Raw genomic sequence first — 12,676 nt, 5'->3', positions numbered from 1 at the left:
TTCTCCTTTCTCCTCTGCTGTCAGAGGATTGTGCTCTGCCTCTCATAGCTGTCTGTTACAAAACATGTAACAGGCAGGCACTAAAATGAATGATTTCAGGCTTTACAAATGTGTTTAACTGTAAAGCTTTATTCACTGTGTCCACAAAAATATGTTAGCGGTCTAAAGGTTATTGGAACTAAATTCAGTGGAAGTTAACTTGTCTGCTGGTTTGTGTGTCATATATCGCACTGACAAAGTGAGGAACCTTGGGGTCATTTTTGGTCCTACATTGTCCTTTGACCTCCACATTAGAAATATTACAAGGAGTGCTTTCTTCCACCTGCGAAATATAGCGAAGATTTGCCCCATCTTGTTTATGGCTGATGCTGAGACCCTGATCCATGTGTTTATCTCTTCCAGACTGGACTACTGCAATGTTCTATTTTCAGATTTTAAGGTTCTGCTACTAGTCAATAAAATTGTTCATGGAATGGCACCTCCCTACCTAGCTGACCTAATTTGACATTACGTACCGGCCAGGGATTCTGTGGAGACTTTCAAGTCCAGACTTAAGACGCACTTATTTTCACATTCGTATGACTAGCATACTGGCATAGTATAGTTCTACACTTTTTACTCTTTAATTCATTTTATTAGGAAACGGAGCGTGCCGTTGCCTCAACTTTATCTAAATTCCGGGTCTTTTAGTGAAGCTTAGGGCTAGTGGCCAGCAATCACCTTAGTATTTCCTGTTTTTCTTGTTGTTTAATGCTGACAAATTATACTGTATTTCTTGTCTTTCTGATGCCTGATTCTGTTTTTTCTCTCTGTTTAAGGTACAGCTCCATCCAAAGATGTGTGTGGCATTTATAATGGAGACCTTCCTGTCCTGTGCACCAACAGCATTTCCTGTATATTTGTTTTGTGAATTGTTCTGTAATTTATGTCTGTAGCATGGCCCAAGCAGAGTGTCTTTTGAGTCTGGTCTGCTTGAGTTTTCTTCCTCAGAGGGAGTTTTTTCTTACCACTGCTGCTCTGGGAGTTAGTAAGGTTAGACCTTACTTGTGTGAAGCACCTTGAGGCAACTCTGTTGTGATTTGGTGCTGTATAAATGAAAATAAATTGAAAAATGTAAAGCTGCTCATGGTTTTCAAAGTTAGCTGAAAAGCTAATCAGCGAACAAAAAACTTAGCTTTGCTAATGAGCTGTTAGCATATTAGCATTACTGTGCCCACCACTGGTTACTACGATGCTTCAAACCATGCCTCAATTTGTTGTCTAGGATTAAAAGGTAAGGAACAGCGCTCTGTGGAATAGCTCCATAAGACAGAGTACCATTCCTTCCCGTTTCATCCCGAATAGCAATTTGAGTGCGTTTTGAGGCATCACAGTTACTTTTTGATCCATCTTTTATCAATCTTGAACAAACTTGATACACAGTAGTTACGGCCATCATCAGCACCAGTTTTTAAATTGGGATGACATTTTCAAGCTGTTCAAAAATTGTATTCTGATTTGCCAAATTGGCGTTGAGGTAAAATTTGAAGCAAAAACAGTGTTTGTTGCAGTTCTGACTGAGAACACAGCCAGGTGCAGCTTTACTTTCGTTTTCAGGTTGCCAAGTATGCACTTTATAAGCCAGCTTATTTGCCAGATCTGCATTTTATAAGCCAGCCTGATTGGAGACATGCCAGAATAAGTCATTTTATCCCATCCCATTTTTGCACTTTTTTTCTTGATTCTGGGGGATCGTAATAGAACAAACCTGTGTGGAATAGAGGTGTAACATGGGTAACGGTATGTGTCACCTGGAAGTTTCCTTGTCCAGGCAGTGTCTGAGCAATGTGGGAAAATAGCACAATAGCACATTTTTTTGTGTGTGTGTTTCAGTTGTTCATGGGTAACTGTGTGTATGTCCATGTGTGTGTATAGGTGGTAGCAGTGACAAGGCAGGGAGTTCCCAATGGGGTGCAGTCTCCGATGGTAACAGCCTTCAGTCCTTCATCTCTTCATGTCAACTGGTCCGAACCAGCTAATCCCAGTGGAAGAATACAGCATTACTTCCTTAACCAAACTGGTGTTGGAACCATATATACACACACCGATGGACCCAGAAATTACACTGTGACGGGTAAGCTCAGTGTTAGATGGATGAGAGGCAAAACATTTTGAAGATCAACAAGAAGTCCTGTTGCTGCAGAATAAACTTTGAAATATTGCTTAACTGGATAACTGACAACTTTCATTAATAGACAAACATACACGACCATAGGTGCTTGACACACATACGAGGTCTGTTAGAAAAGTATTCGACCTTTTTATTTTTTTCAAAAACCATATGGATTTGAATCACGTGTGATTGCATCAGCCAAGCTTGAACCTTCGTGCGCATGCGTGAGTTTTTTCACGCCTGTCGGTTGCGTCATTCGCCTGTGAGCAGGCTTTGTGTGAGCACTGGTCCACACCTCTCATCGTTTTTTTATTGCGAATAAATGTCTGAACGATTTGGAGCTTTGCTGCATCAATTTTTTTTCAGAAACTGTGAGAGACCTCCAGGTGGACACCGTTCGGAAAATTAATATGGCTTTCAGGGACAATTTTATGGGGATTACACAGATTAAGGAGTGATCCAGATGGTTTAAAGACAGCCCAAAACTGCTGAGAGCGCGCAGTACTCCGAGTGCCGATCGACAGGCTCAAACCCCGCTGAAACAACGTCGTCTGACTTTCACAAAAAGGCAGAAGGCGTGGATATCAGCACTTTTTCGGCACATTCCACTGTTACAGGAGTTTTTTCATGGAAAGAAAAGCGGAAGGATGCGTCACAGAGCTGTTCATTACGCGGCACAAAACCACCTCCGTGTTGGTCTCACAGGACAGCTTTCAGGTGGATTTCAGACGGCTGTCGGTTGCTTTTCAGTCGTGTGATTATCCGAGAAATTGAGCATGAGCTGGACATGCCCCAACATGTCCTGTGAGGCTTCATCACGGCGTTGCTTTGCGCCATGCGGCTCCACCGCGACGCGCGGAATTCCGCTCCTATTTTCCATGACAAAAACTCCTGTAACAGTGGAATGTGCCGTTCATTTCTAAAGTGGACACTGTCTTGATCCGGTATGTCGTCTGACTAGCACAGGAATTGTGAAAAGATGTGGACATCAGCACTTTTTCGGCACATTGAGACAGACGTGTGGAGGAGTTCCACACGTCGCGGTGGAGCCGCATGGCGCAAAGCAACGCCGTGATGAAGCCTCACAGGACATGTTGGGGCATGTCCAGTTCATGCTCAATTTCTCGGATAATCACACGACTGAAAAGCCACCGACAGCTGTCTGAAAGCTGTCCTGTGAGACCAACACGGAGGTGGTTTTGTGCCGTGTAATGAACGGCTCTGTGGCGCATCCCTCCGCTTTTCTTTCCATGAAAGAGTCGCATGTCGGGCCGGACCCGACCGCGGGGGGTCGCGACAGGAAAAACACCTCCGTTGGAAACCTTAACGGGCAAGTTGGAACATGCCCAAGCTGTTAAACAATTTCTCAGTTGCTCACTTGTTGAAAGCCATCAAAAGCCGCCTGAATTTTACAAATGGTTTTCAACACGGAGGTGTTTTTCCTGTCGCGGCGCACACAGATTTGCCGAGTCGTCACGGAAACGACTCGGTGAATTTGCGCGCACGTCTTTCATTAAAAAATGTCCTTAAACAGTGGAATGTCCACATAAAGTCCCCATGCCGGCCTCTTCTGAATCTTCTCTGTTCTCTCACGACGTCCTGGGTGAATTAAGCCTTAAATTAGGATGTTTTCAGGTCGAAACAGGCCGACGACGGCGCCTGGAAACGCTGCAGGACGTCCCGCTCTGTGGGAAGTCCTTACAGCGACAGAAACACCCCATAATCTCTCATCAGTCGTTAAACTTTTCACCGAAAACCAGCTTAATTTCTCGAATAGTATCCACTCGGATATTCCTCACAGGTCCAGAAAAATTTTTGATAAAGCAACGCGCGCCGTCTCGAGCAGCGTGTGAAACAAAGGAATTCAGCTGAAAGGGCTGAACCACATCTCACTCAAGGCCTGCCCACAGGGAAATGACGTCACCAACACGTGTGAAAAAACTCACGCATGCGCACGAGGGTTCAAGCATGATTGGTGGAATCGCACGTCATTCAAATCCATATAGTTAAAAAAATAAAATAAAAGGGTCGGTTTATTGTCTAATAGACCTTGTATATTTATGGACAAAAATGCAGTTCAATACTTATTTTACCCATTGTATGAATGGTTTCCTGAATTGCCACAGTAGGCAAAGTTAATCAAAGGTTAATCTTAGGCATCAAAGGTCAAAATCTTGGGTGGAGGAGCAGTCCAATATGCAGCACACTTGGCAAATATATGTAGATGACTTCCAGAATTGCAGTGGTGGGGTCAAAATTTGTAAAGTTAAATTACTGTTGTTAAGATCAAGTTCATGTTTGCCTGTGTATTGGCTGAGTCCTCCAAAGTCCTTTCGCCATTTTTTACCAACCTTGGTATGTGGATGAAGGTCATCCCTGGAACTGCCCTTAAAGAGTTAATTTTGACAGAAATCAATGTCATTGAGGACAAACTAATTTAGAATACATACAGTATATAGGTGGATTCTGGAATTGCCCTTGTGTTGTTAACCAAGAAATGCTAGCCTAAGCAAGGTGACCACATCCTTATTGCTGCTATACTTACTGTATCTAGCTGCTGTAGGCATATTCATGGCCATAGGTATTATTGCATAGCACTTATAAACACACTTAAGGTACATGATTTTGAAATGTGCACACGTAGGTACAAAAGCAGGGCAGCAAATATGTATGACAGCACAGAAGTAACAACAGTGCTGTATTTGAATTTATACTGTAGATTTTCACTCAAACATTAAGTTGTGGGAGTGATTGTTTGTGAGTGTTACATTATCCTTCCAAAAGAGGTGCATTGTTGTTAGTCATCTGCAGTTAGTGCTCACACACATAAACACACACACATGCTTCTGCATGAAATGTCTCGGTGTAATGACATGAGTAGCAGTTTATTTTCAAATTTTCCAAAGCACATTTAGTGTGTGTGTGTGTGTGTGTGTGTGTGTGTGTGTGTGTGTGTGTGTGTGTGTGTGTGTGTGTGTGTGTGTGTGTGTGTGTGTGTGTGTGTGTGTGTGTGTGTGTGTGTGAAAGAACCAATTTACCACATTTAAATTAAAGGCTGACATTTTGGAGCATTCTTTCTTCACAACTCCCCACTTTGTCTGTCTTGGACACAGACCAGGTATCGCCAAGAGCCAACACACTATTCCCACAGTGACTGTGGTTGGCTTGTGTATGGTGAGGAGGAGTGTGCACACAATCGTGTATATGTGTGGGTCAACATGAAGCAAAGCCAAATAGAAATGGTAATGTGCTGTAATACTGTACCAGCCCCACTGTGTCGGCATAAGCAATCAGCATGTGTGTGAAAGTCTTCTGACCTCAGTGAGACACTGAAGAACTCTGTGTGATCATTCAAACCCTGTTGGCTTGTGTTCTGCAGTTTACATTGTCCTCATTTATAATTAAGTTAAACAGCTGATGCTGAAATGATCTGTCCTTATCTTTTGTAGCTTTAAATGCCTAAAGAAGAGCTTATTGTCAGGCTGGTTTGTCAGGAAAGGCTGGGCACAAATATAGGCTTGAACAAACAGCTCTGGTTTTACTGAGGTGGATAGTAAAGGTCGGTACACAAGTAGACTGGAACGAACAGGCTTGACATGGCTGACATGAAACGTGGGATGGATGTGCATTGCCCTTGGGAGACAGAGACGAACAGAAACTGGATTAATAACCTTTGAAACCAGGAATGGACCAATGAACCTGGAAGCTAGTTTTCTGGGCAGTCCTCGTAGGGGAAGATAGTGTGTCGAGAGCCAAACTTTCTGACCAGGTGCATATGGTGGTGCAGTGGTTCTCCTCCAGTCTGCAGCAGTCTTGTAAGCCACCGTGGAGTGTAGCAGAGCCCTTCTGGCCTGCTCCCAGGTTTGTCGGCAATGGAGAATGAGTCCTAGGGCTGAGGGAACAGAGGAGTTCAGAGCTGTGGATGAAAACAGAGGAGGTTGGTGACCATAAATAACATGAAAGGGAGAAAAGCCTGAGGATGCTGAAGGTATACTGTTATAAGCAAGTTAAATCCATGTGAGTCATGATGACCACGAGGCGGGATGGTGGAAGGCGAGAATCCAGAATCTCTAGCTCCTGATTAAGGCATTCAATTTGACCATTGGCCTGTGAATGGTAGCCCGAAGTTAAACTGGAGGTGACCCCAAGAACGTGGCAGAACTCCCTCCAGAACCTTGAGATGAACTGAGGTCCTCGATCAGAAACAATATGCTGGGGAAAAGCATGCAACTTGAAGACTTGTGAGAGCATCACCTCAGCCATCTCTTTAGCTGAGGGAAGTTTAGACAGAGGAATAAAATTAACCATCTTAGACAACCTATCAACAACAGTCAAAACTACAGTATTACCCTTAGAAGGCGGAAATCCGGTTACAAAGTCTATGGTGATATGTGAGCATGGGCGAGTCAGAACACGTAACAGCAGTAACGTACCCACAGGTGGATGAATGGATGATTTGTGCATTGCACACATTTGGCAAGCATTAACATAATCCGTAACATCCTTTAGTAATCCTGACCATCTCCCTGAGTGCCGCTGGGACAAAAAGGTTGCCCCGTGGACAACCTGGAGGCAAAGCTGTATGACCTTGTATGACTCAAAGCTGAGTTGATTCTAGATTCTGTTTCCAAAGTTAAAGCCGACACAAAAGAGGAAGCGGGTAAGATTGTCCCTGGATCAGAAGGTGTGTCCACTGGATCGCCCTGTTGTGATAGCATGTCAGGTTTACCATTTTTGGAGCCCGGACGGTAGGAAAGCACAAAATCGAAACAGCTAAAGAAAATTGACCACCTAGCCTGATGGGCATTGAGATGTTTTGCGGTTCGAAGATATGCTAGATTCTTGTTAACGGTGTAAACTAGCAATGGCATTTGTGCCCCGTCCAACCAGGGATGACACTCCTCCAAGGACACTTTAACCGCCAACAGTTCCCGGTCCCCAGTCCTATAGTTACACTCGGCAGCGGTCAGTTTCTTGGACAGAAAGGTGCATGGGTGCAGCCTGTTGTCTGAGGAAACAATTTGCGACAGAACCGCTCCAACACCCACGTCAGAAGCATCGACCTCAACCACGTACTGTTGAGCGGGGTCAGGGAGGAGCAGCACAGGGGCCGCAATAAAGTGATGTTTTAGGACCCTAAATGCCGCACCCTGGCGTCCAGACGAAGGGACGGAGGGACGATGTCGCTTCATGCAACGATGCTGCAGTTGTGCTGAAATTTCATATAAACTTGCAATAGAAGTTTGCAAAACCCAGGAATCTTTGAACTTCCTTACGAGAATTTGGAACAGCCCAGTCCCGCAACCTTTCAGGGTCTATTTTGATCTCACTCTCCGCAATAACGAATCCCAGGAACAATATCATTGGTTTATGGAACTCGCATTAATTGGCTTTAACAAATAGGTTATTTTGCAGCAGGGTTTGTAGTACGGTGTGAACATGACAGGTGTGGGTTTCAAGGTTGGAGGAAAAATTCAAAATGTCATCCAGATAAACAAAGACAAATTTGTTCAAGAATTCATGTAACACATCATTTACTAAGTTTTGGAAAACCTGCAGAAGCGTTACTGAGTTCAAAAGCCATGACTAAATACTCGTAGTGCCATGTAAGCATGTTAAAGAGAGGGAGGTGATGGTCTAGTGGTTAAGGTGTTTGGGTCCATAAGATCATGGCTTCAAATCCCTGCCTGACTGGAAAATCACTAAGGGCCCTTGGGCAAGGCCTTTAATCCCCTAGTTGCTCCCGGTGTGTAGTGAGCGCCTTGTGTGGCAGCACCCTGACATCGGGGTGTATGTGAGGCATAATTGTAAAGCGTTTGATGGATTAAAATTTGAGCGTCTGATGCAGATGGAAAAGCACTTTATAAATGCAGTCCATTTACCATTTAAACACTGTTTTCCATTCGTCCCCTTGTTTAATTCTGATCAAGCTTGGTGAATACCTTGGCCCCTTCCAATAACTCAAAGGCGGATGAGATAAGAGGCAGCGGATAATGGTTCTTTACTGTTATATCATTAAGTCCCCGGTAATCAATGCAGGGGTGGAAGGACTTACCCTTTTTTTCTGCAAAAAAAGAACTCTGCCCCTGCGGGCGACGATGACGGTCTAATCAAACCAGCTGCAAGCAATTCCTGGATGTACTCGTTCATAGCGATAGGTTCAGGTGCCGACAGAGAAAGGTTTTCCCCAAGGTAGGCTTGCCTCAGGGAGGAGCTCGATAGCACAGTCACAATTTAGCTTTAGTTTTACTAAATACGGGTACTAGATCATGATAACGTTACAGCATTCCCGCGAGATCCAGGTTAGAATCCGGCTACTAACAAAGTGCGTACGCACAAAAACGTGGTGTACACCCGTCTCCACGTTCACATGCAGATGTATCAAAAGTGACTTGAGCGTGGAAATGTGAGGTGTGTCACGCAAAAATCCTGGCTAGTGTACGCACGTTTCTACAGATATTGTACCACCGCTGAAATGTACAGGTGATGCAGGGAGCCATTAATTGTGTGAAAACAAGAAGTCATCAGAGTGATGTGCACATCAGAGACACACTGATGAACAATTAACACACCCATGTGTTTGTAATTATATGGGTGGATATAAAAGCATGCGTAATGCATAAAATGGAACAGTGGCGTTGTCAGCGGACCTTGCAAATGGTGCAGTCTGACATTAGCGTGTATTCGGAGAATGCAAGGATTTACTTCCAAATGAGGATAATTGACTCATAAACCGATATGGATTATCAAGGCCATTGTTACTGGAGATGCACACAGAACTGCGGTTGGCCCAGAGCGCAATACGGCGAGGAGCCACGGGTTGTCTGTGCACACACAGGTGCTGACTACGCTGGGGGCTTGTGTTTAAATAGAAAAGCAGCACGGACACATTTGGGAATGTGCACATTCAAATATGTTTTTATTATTATTATTAATGTCTTTTTTATTTTTGCTTGATGGTGAGCTGCAGAGCTTCTTAACAGGCTTCCTGTGTTCAGTATTTGTTAATAAACCTGTGTGTAAATTGTGAATGTCACACTGTCAGTGGATGCACACCTCATCTTTTAAACATCAGTGTGTGCACACTGTTCTGCATGTGTGTGTGTGTGTGCGGCCTCACACGAACATTTTTCCAGTTTCATGATTAATCCGTTTAACAGTGTACTGAATAAACTGTCCCTGTGTGTCTCCACATAATTTCCAGTCATCTATAGTATCATTTATTTTCTGTGTTCATGTTGTCTGATGTGACGTCGTGGGGAATCCCTGCTCAAAGGGCCTATTTACATGAAACTGCATATTTAAATGGGGCATGGCTAGGGATGAGTTTGGTCCCATGCTCAGTTCCACGTTCAGTGGGATGTACAAATGGAATGTGCGTGAATTCATGCCTACTCACACTTTCATACATCTGAATATACTGTATTTGTGCTTATGCCAGATTCAGGGTTTTGGCGTACGCCAACTTTTACTGGAAAGTCCACGCAAGTTGTTGTACTTGAGGCCCCATGTCTTTAAGGTCCTGCTTCCTCTCTTACTGTAGGGTTCTGAGACTACTCCAAGACTAACAGTGATGGCTCGATGTCTTCAGGGGATCTGTGGGCACCACTGGAATGACATTGTGTCAAACAAACACCTATTTATGGAGACTCAGATAAGGCGTGTCACTTGCATTATGAGATAATATCAGCAATGACATTTCGGCCACATAGCACGTCAGTGTGTGTGAGATCTGTGTATTGAGAACCCTAGCATCTAGAGAAAACCAAGGGCACACAATATTTAACCTGGCTGCAACAGATATGGTTACTTTCATGAGGTGGTGATGGACCGGTTGTCTGTCTGTGTGGTTGCTATCTAGGAGTCAAGGTTCCATAGTGTGGAGGACGCAGCATGACTTGACTTAATATTGCCAGGATTGTTTCTGGTATTGATCTTGTGAAGTTGGTTTGGAAATCCTTACTGCAGATGGACAGATTAATTGTAGTGTTTGATGGTTTTCTTCATTTACTCAACAGCAAATCTGAAAGGTGCAAACATTTCAAATTCAACACAAACTGACTGTGAGGTTTTCTGTTAAGAAAAACCCACCTTATTCAAGCATCATTTGATAAACTTGACATTCAGATAGAAACCAATACAAAACAGAAAACCGTTGGTCTTTTGTAGGTGTACGTCCTGGACTATGACAACACACATGATGATTGCTCAGTAATAAAATTAGTGAAAAACAGTCATGAATTTATGATGCAAGCTCTTGATATTGTGACAAACTGCCATTAAAATAAAGATTATATTTAAAATCCAGTAAAAATTGAAGTTGCACACAATAGTCAGTATTCACAGAATGCAACTAACCTAATTAATAAATTATCTTTGGAAATGGAGAGAGAAAATAATATGTAAAACCGAGGGCTTAAAGGTGTCCAGAATGACACTTTAAAAGAGAGTGAAGGAGAAATAGAGGAAGGAGTCAGATGGAGGAAAAGATGGATGGATGGATCTAAGTGTTTTCAATGAAATATGAACAGAAATAATTGTCATGCTACTCTCTCATCCTTAATGTTTAATACGCTATTATTCATTTTGTCTATTAGATACAGACGCTGAAAGAGCTCACATATGCACTTATCCAGCCACAGAAACTGGAGAAGTGAACTTTTTTTTTTTCGCAGCAAAAATGTCGATTTTTAGATTGCATCACCTTTTGGTCATAACTTATTTGATCTATGAAATATCTGTAGAGCCAGAGATGTCTCAATGATGGAGAAGTTGGATGTATTTTCTACCAGAACCACTTTGGTCTGAGAGGTCTGGATTTAATCAAAAAGAGTTGTGGTGAATTTACTCTTGTAATGACAAATCTGTTGAGGAACCACATTAAATTATATGATTGTGTAGATTGTTTAAAAAAGGTGACCACTTTTCAGACCTGGAAGTGTCCAGATTTTGTATTTCAGGATTTTAATTACTTGTGCTGAGCCAACATTTCAACATTTTTAAAACATTTTGATTACATCTACAAAGTAAAGGAAGCACAGAGTGTCCATCATTGAGTGGTATTTTAGTGACTGTGGCCATACAGCATTCTTTCATTTATTTATTTTCTGATGCTTATTTGGGTCCAGGTTACTGTGGTAGCAGACCAAGAAGCTCACCCATTCTTTCTTATCTTGGACCAAATCCTCTAACTCTTCTCAAGGAATCCCAAGGTGTTCCTGAGCCAGATGAGAGATATAATCCCTGCAGTGTGCAATGGGTCTGTCCCAGGGGCCTCCTCCCAGTTGGCTCTGCCTAGAAAATCTTCCTAGGGAGATAACCAGTGGGCATGCCTGAACCACCTCAGCAGTCTCCTTTCGATGCAAAGTAGTAGTGGCTCTAGTCCAAGTCCCTCTCAGATATTCAAGCTTCTTACCCTTGAGTCCTTGAATGTAAGCCAAGATACCGGAAGGCGGAATCTCATTTTTGCCACTTATATTCGCAACATTCTTCTTTCATTCATTACCCAAAGCTTGTGACTACTATAACTGAAGATAGGAACATAATTCGACTAGTAAATCTAGAGCCTCACCTTCTGGCTCAGGTCTTTCTACATGACAAATTTGGTGCAGTGTCCGCAGCACCTCATATGCAGCCCCAGTCCAACTGTTGAGTTCACCCCACCCCCCCCCCCCCCCCCCAGAAATAAGACCCCAAGACACTTAAACTGCTCCACTTGGGAATATAACTTTTCCCCTGACCCAGAGGGGACAATCCACCCTTTTCTAACCATACCTCATATTTAATTATTTTTGTCCTAAAAAATGGTGTTATTATTTATAATAAATGCTGCATTGTTGTCTAGGAATTATCCAAATCGTGAAATACAAAAAAAAGTGTGTCACTTGTAGTAATATTGCCATTAATGAGTGAGTTGCCTTAGGAAAAGCAACAGTCTCTTATCGCACGTACAAAAAAAAAAAAAAAGACAATTCATAGAAAGAATTACACACTACTGTACAATGATGCCCCATGTGAATCGATATTAAGTATTGCCATCATTAGCTCACAATGAATTATTGCCTGCAGTTATATAGATTATGGCATTAATCATGTGTTTAATTGGTCTTTTGTAGGCTTATTATTAATTCAGAACAGCAGGGAATAGAGTATGTTCTTTTATTTATTAATGTGTTTGCCTAATAGTCCGTGTTCTGATTGGTCTGCACTGTAGGTGCAGGCATGCACGTTTGGAAAAAATGAAAAACGAAAAAAAAAAGACTGCAAACTGTCACAGAAGCTTTTCCAAGAGTTGTAACATCATTATTCATTAGTCCTTCAAAAACAACTAACAAATAAATACCCAAATTTGATCATGTACTCACGCAGAGTCTGATTGTTTACGCAACTTTAACGCTGTCTTCAGTGAGAACCAAAGTTCATATTGCCTCCAGGTGCTACTCTAGTTTAATTCGTCTTGAAATTAAATGACTTATTTTGTTTCACTTGACCTCAAACTTTTATTTTTTTTATAGAGCTTCCAAT

At 42.6% G+C, this 12,676-nt stretch overlaps 1 protein-coding gene across 1 annotated transcript in view; it reads left to right on the top strand.

Moving 5' to 3' along the window:
- Window positions 1-12,676, top strand: part of ush2a (Usher syndrome 2A (autosomal recessive, mild)) — a 1,147,097-nt gene that overhangs the window by 887,127 nt on the left and 247,294 nt on the right. Inside the window, 1 exon segment of the mRNA XM_034188044.1 lies at window positions 1,915-2,113. Within this exon segment, the coding sequence (XP_034043935.1) occupies window positions 1,915-2,113 (199 nt within the window).

This window comes from Thalassophryne amazonica, chromosome 2 (assembly GCF_902500255.1).
Source record: "Thalassophryne amazonica chromosome 2, fThaAma1.1, whole genome shotgun sequence".
Classification (NCBI taxonomy): Eukaryota; Metazoa; Chordata; class Actinopteri; order Batrachoidiformes; family Batrachoididae; genus Thalassophryne; species Thalassophryne amazonica.
The sequence above is the reverse complement of the archived record's forward strand: the minus strand, read 5'-3'. Positions and strand labels throughout refer to the sequence as shown.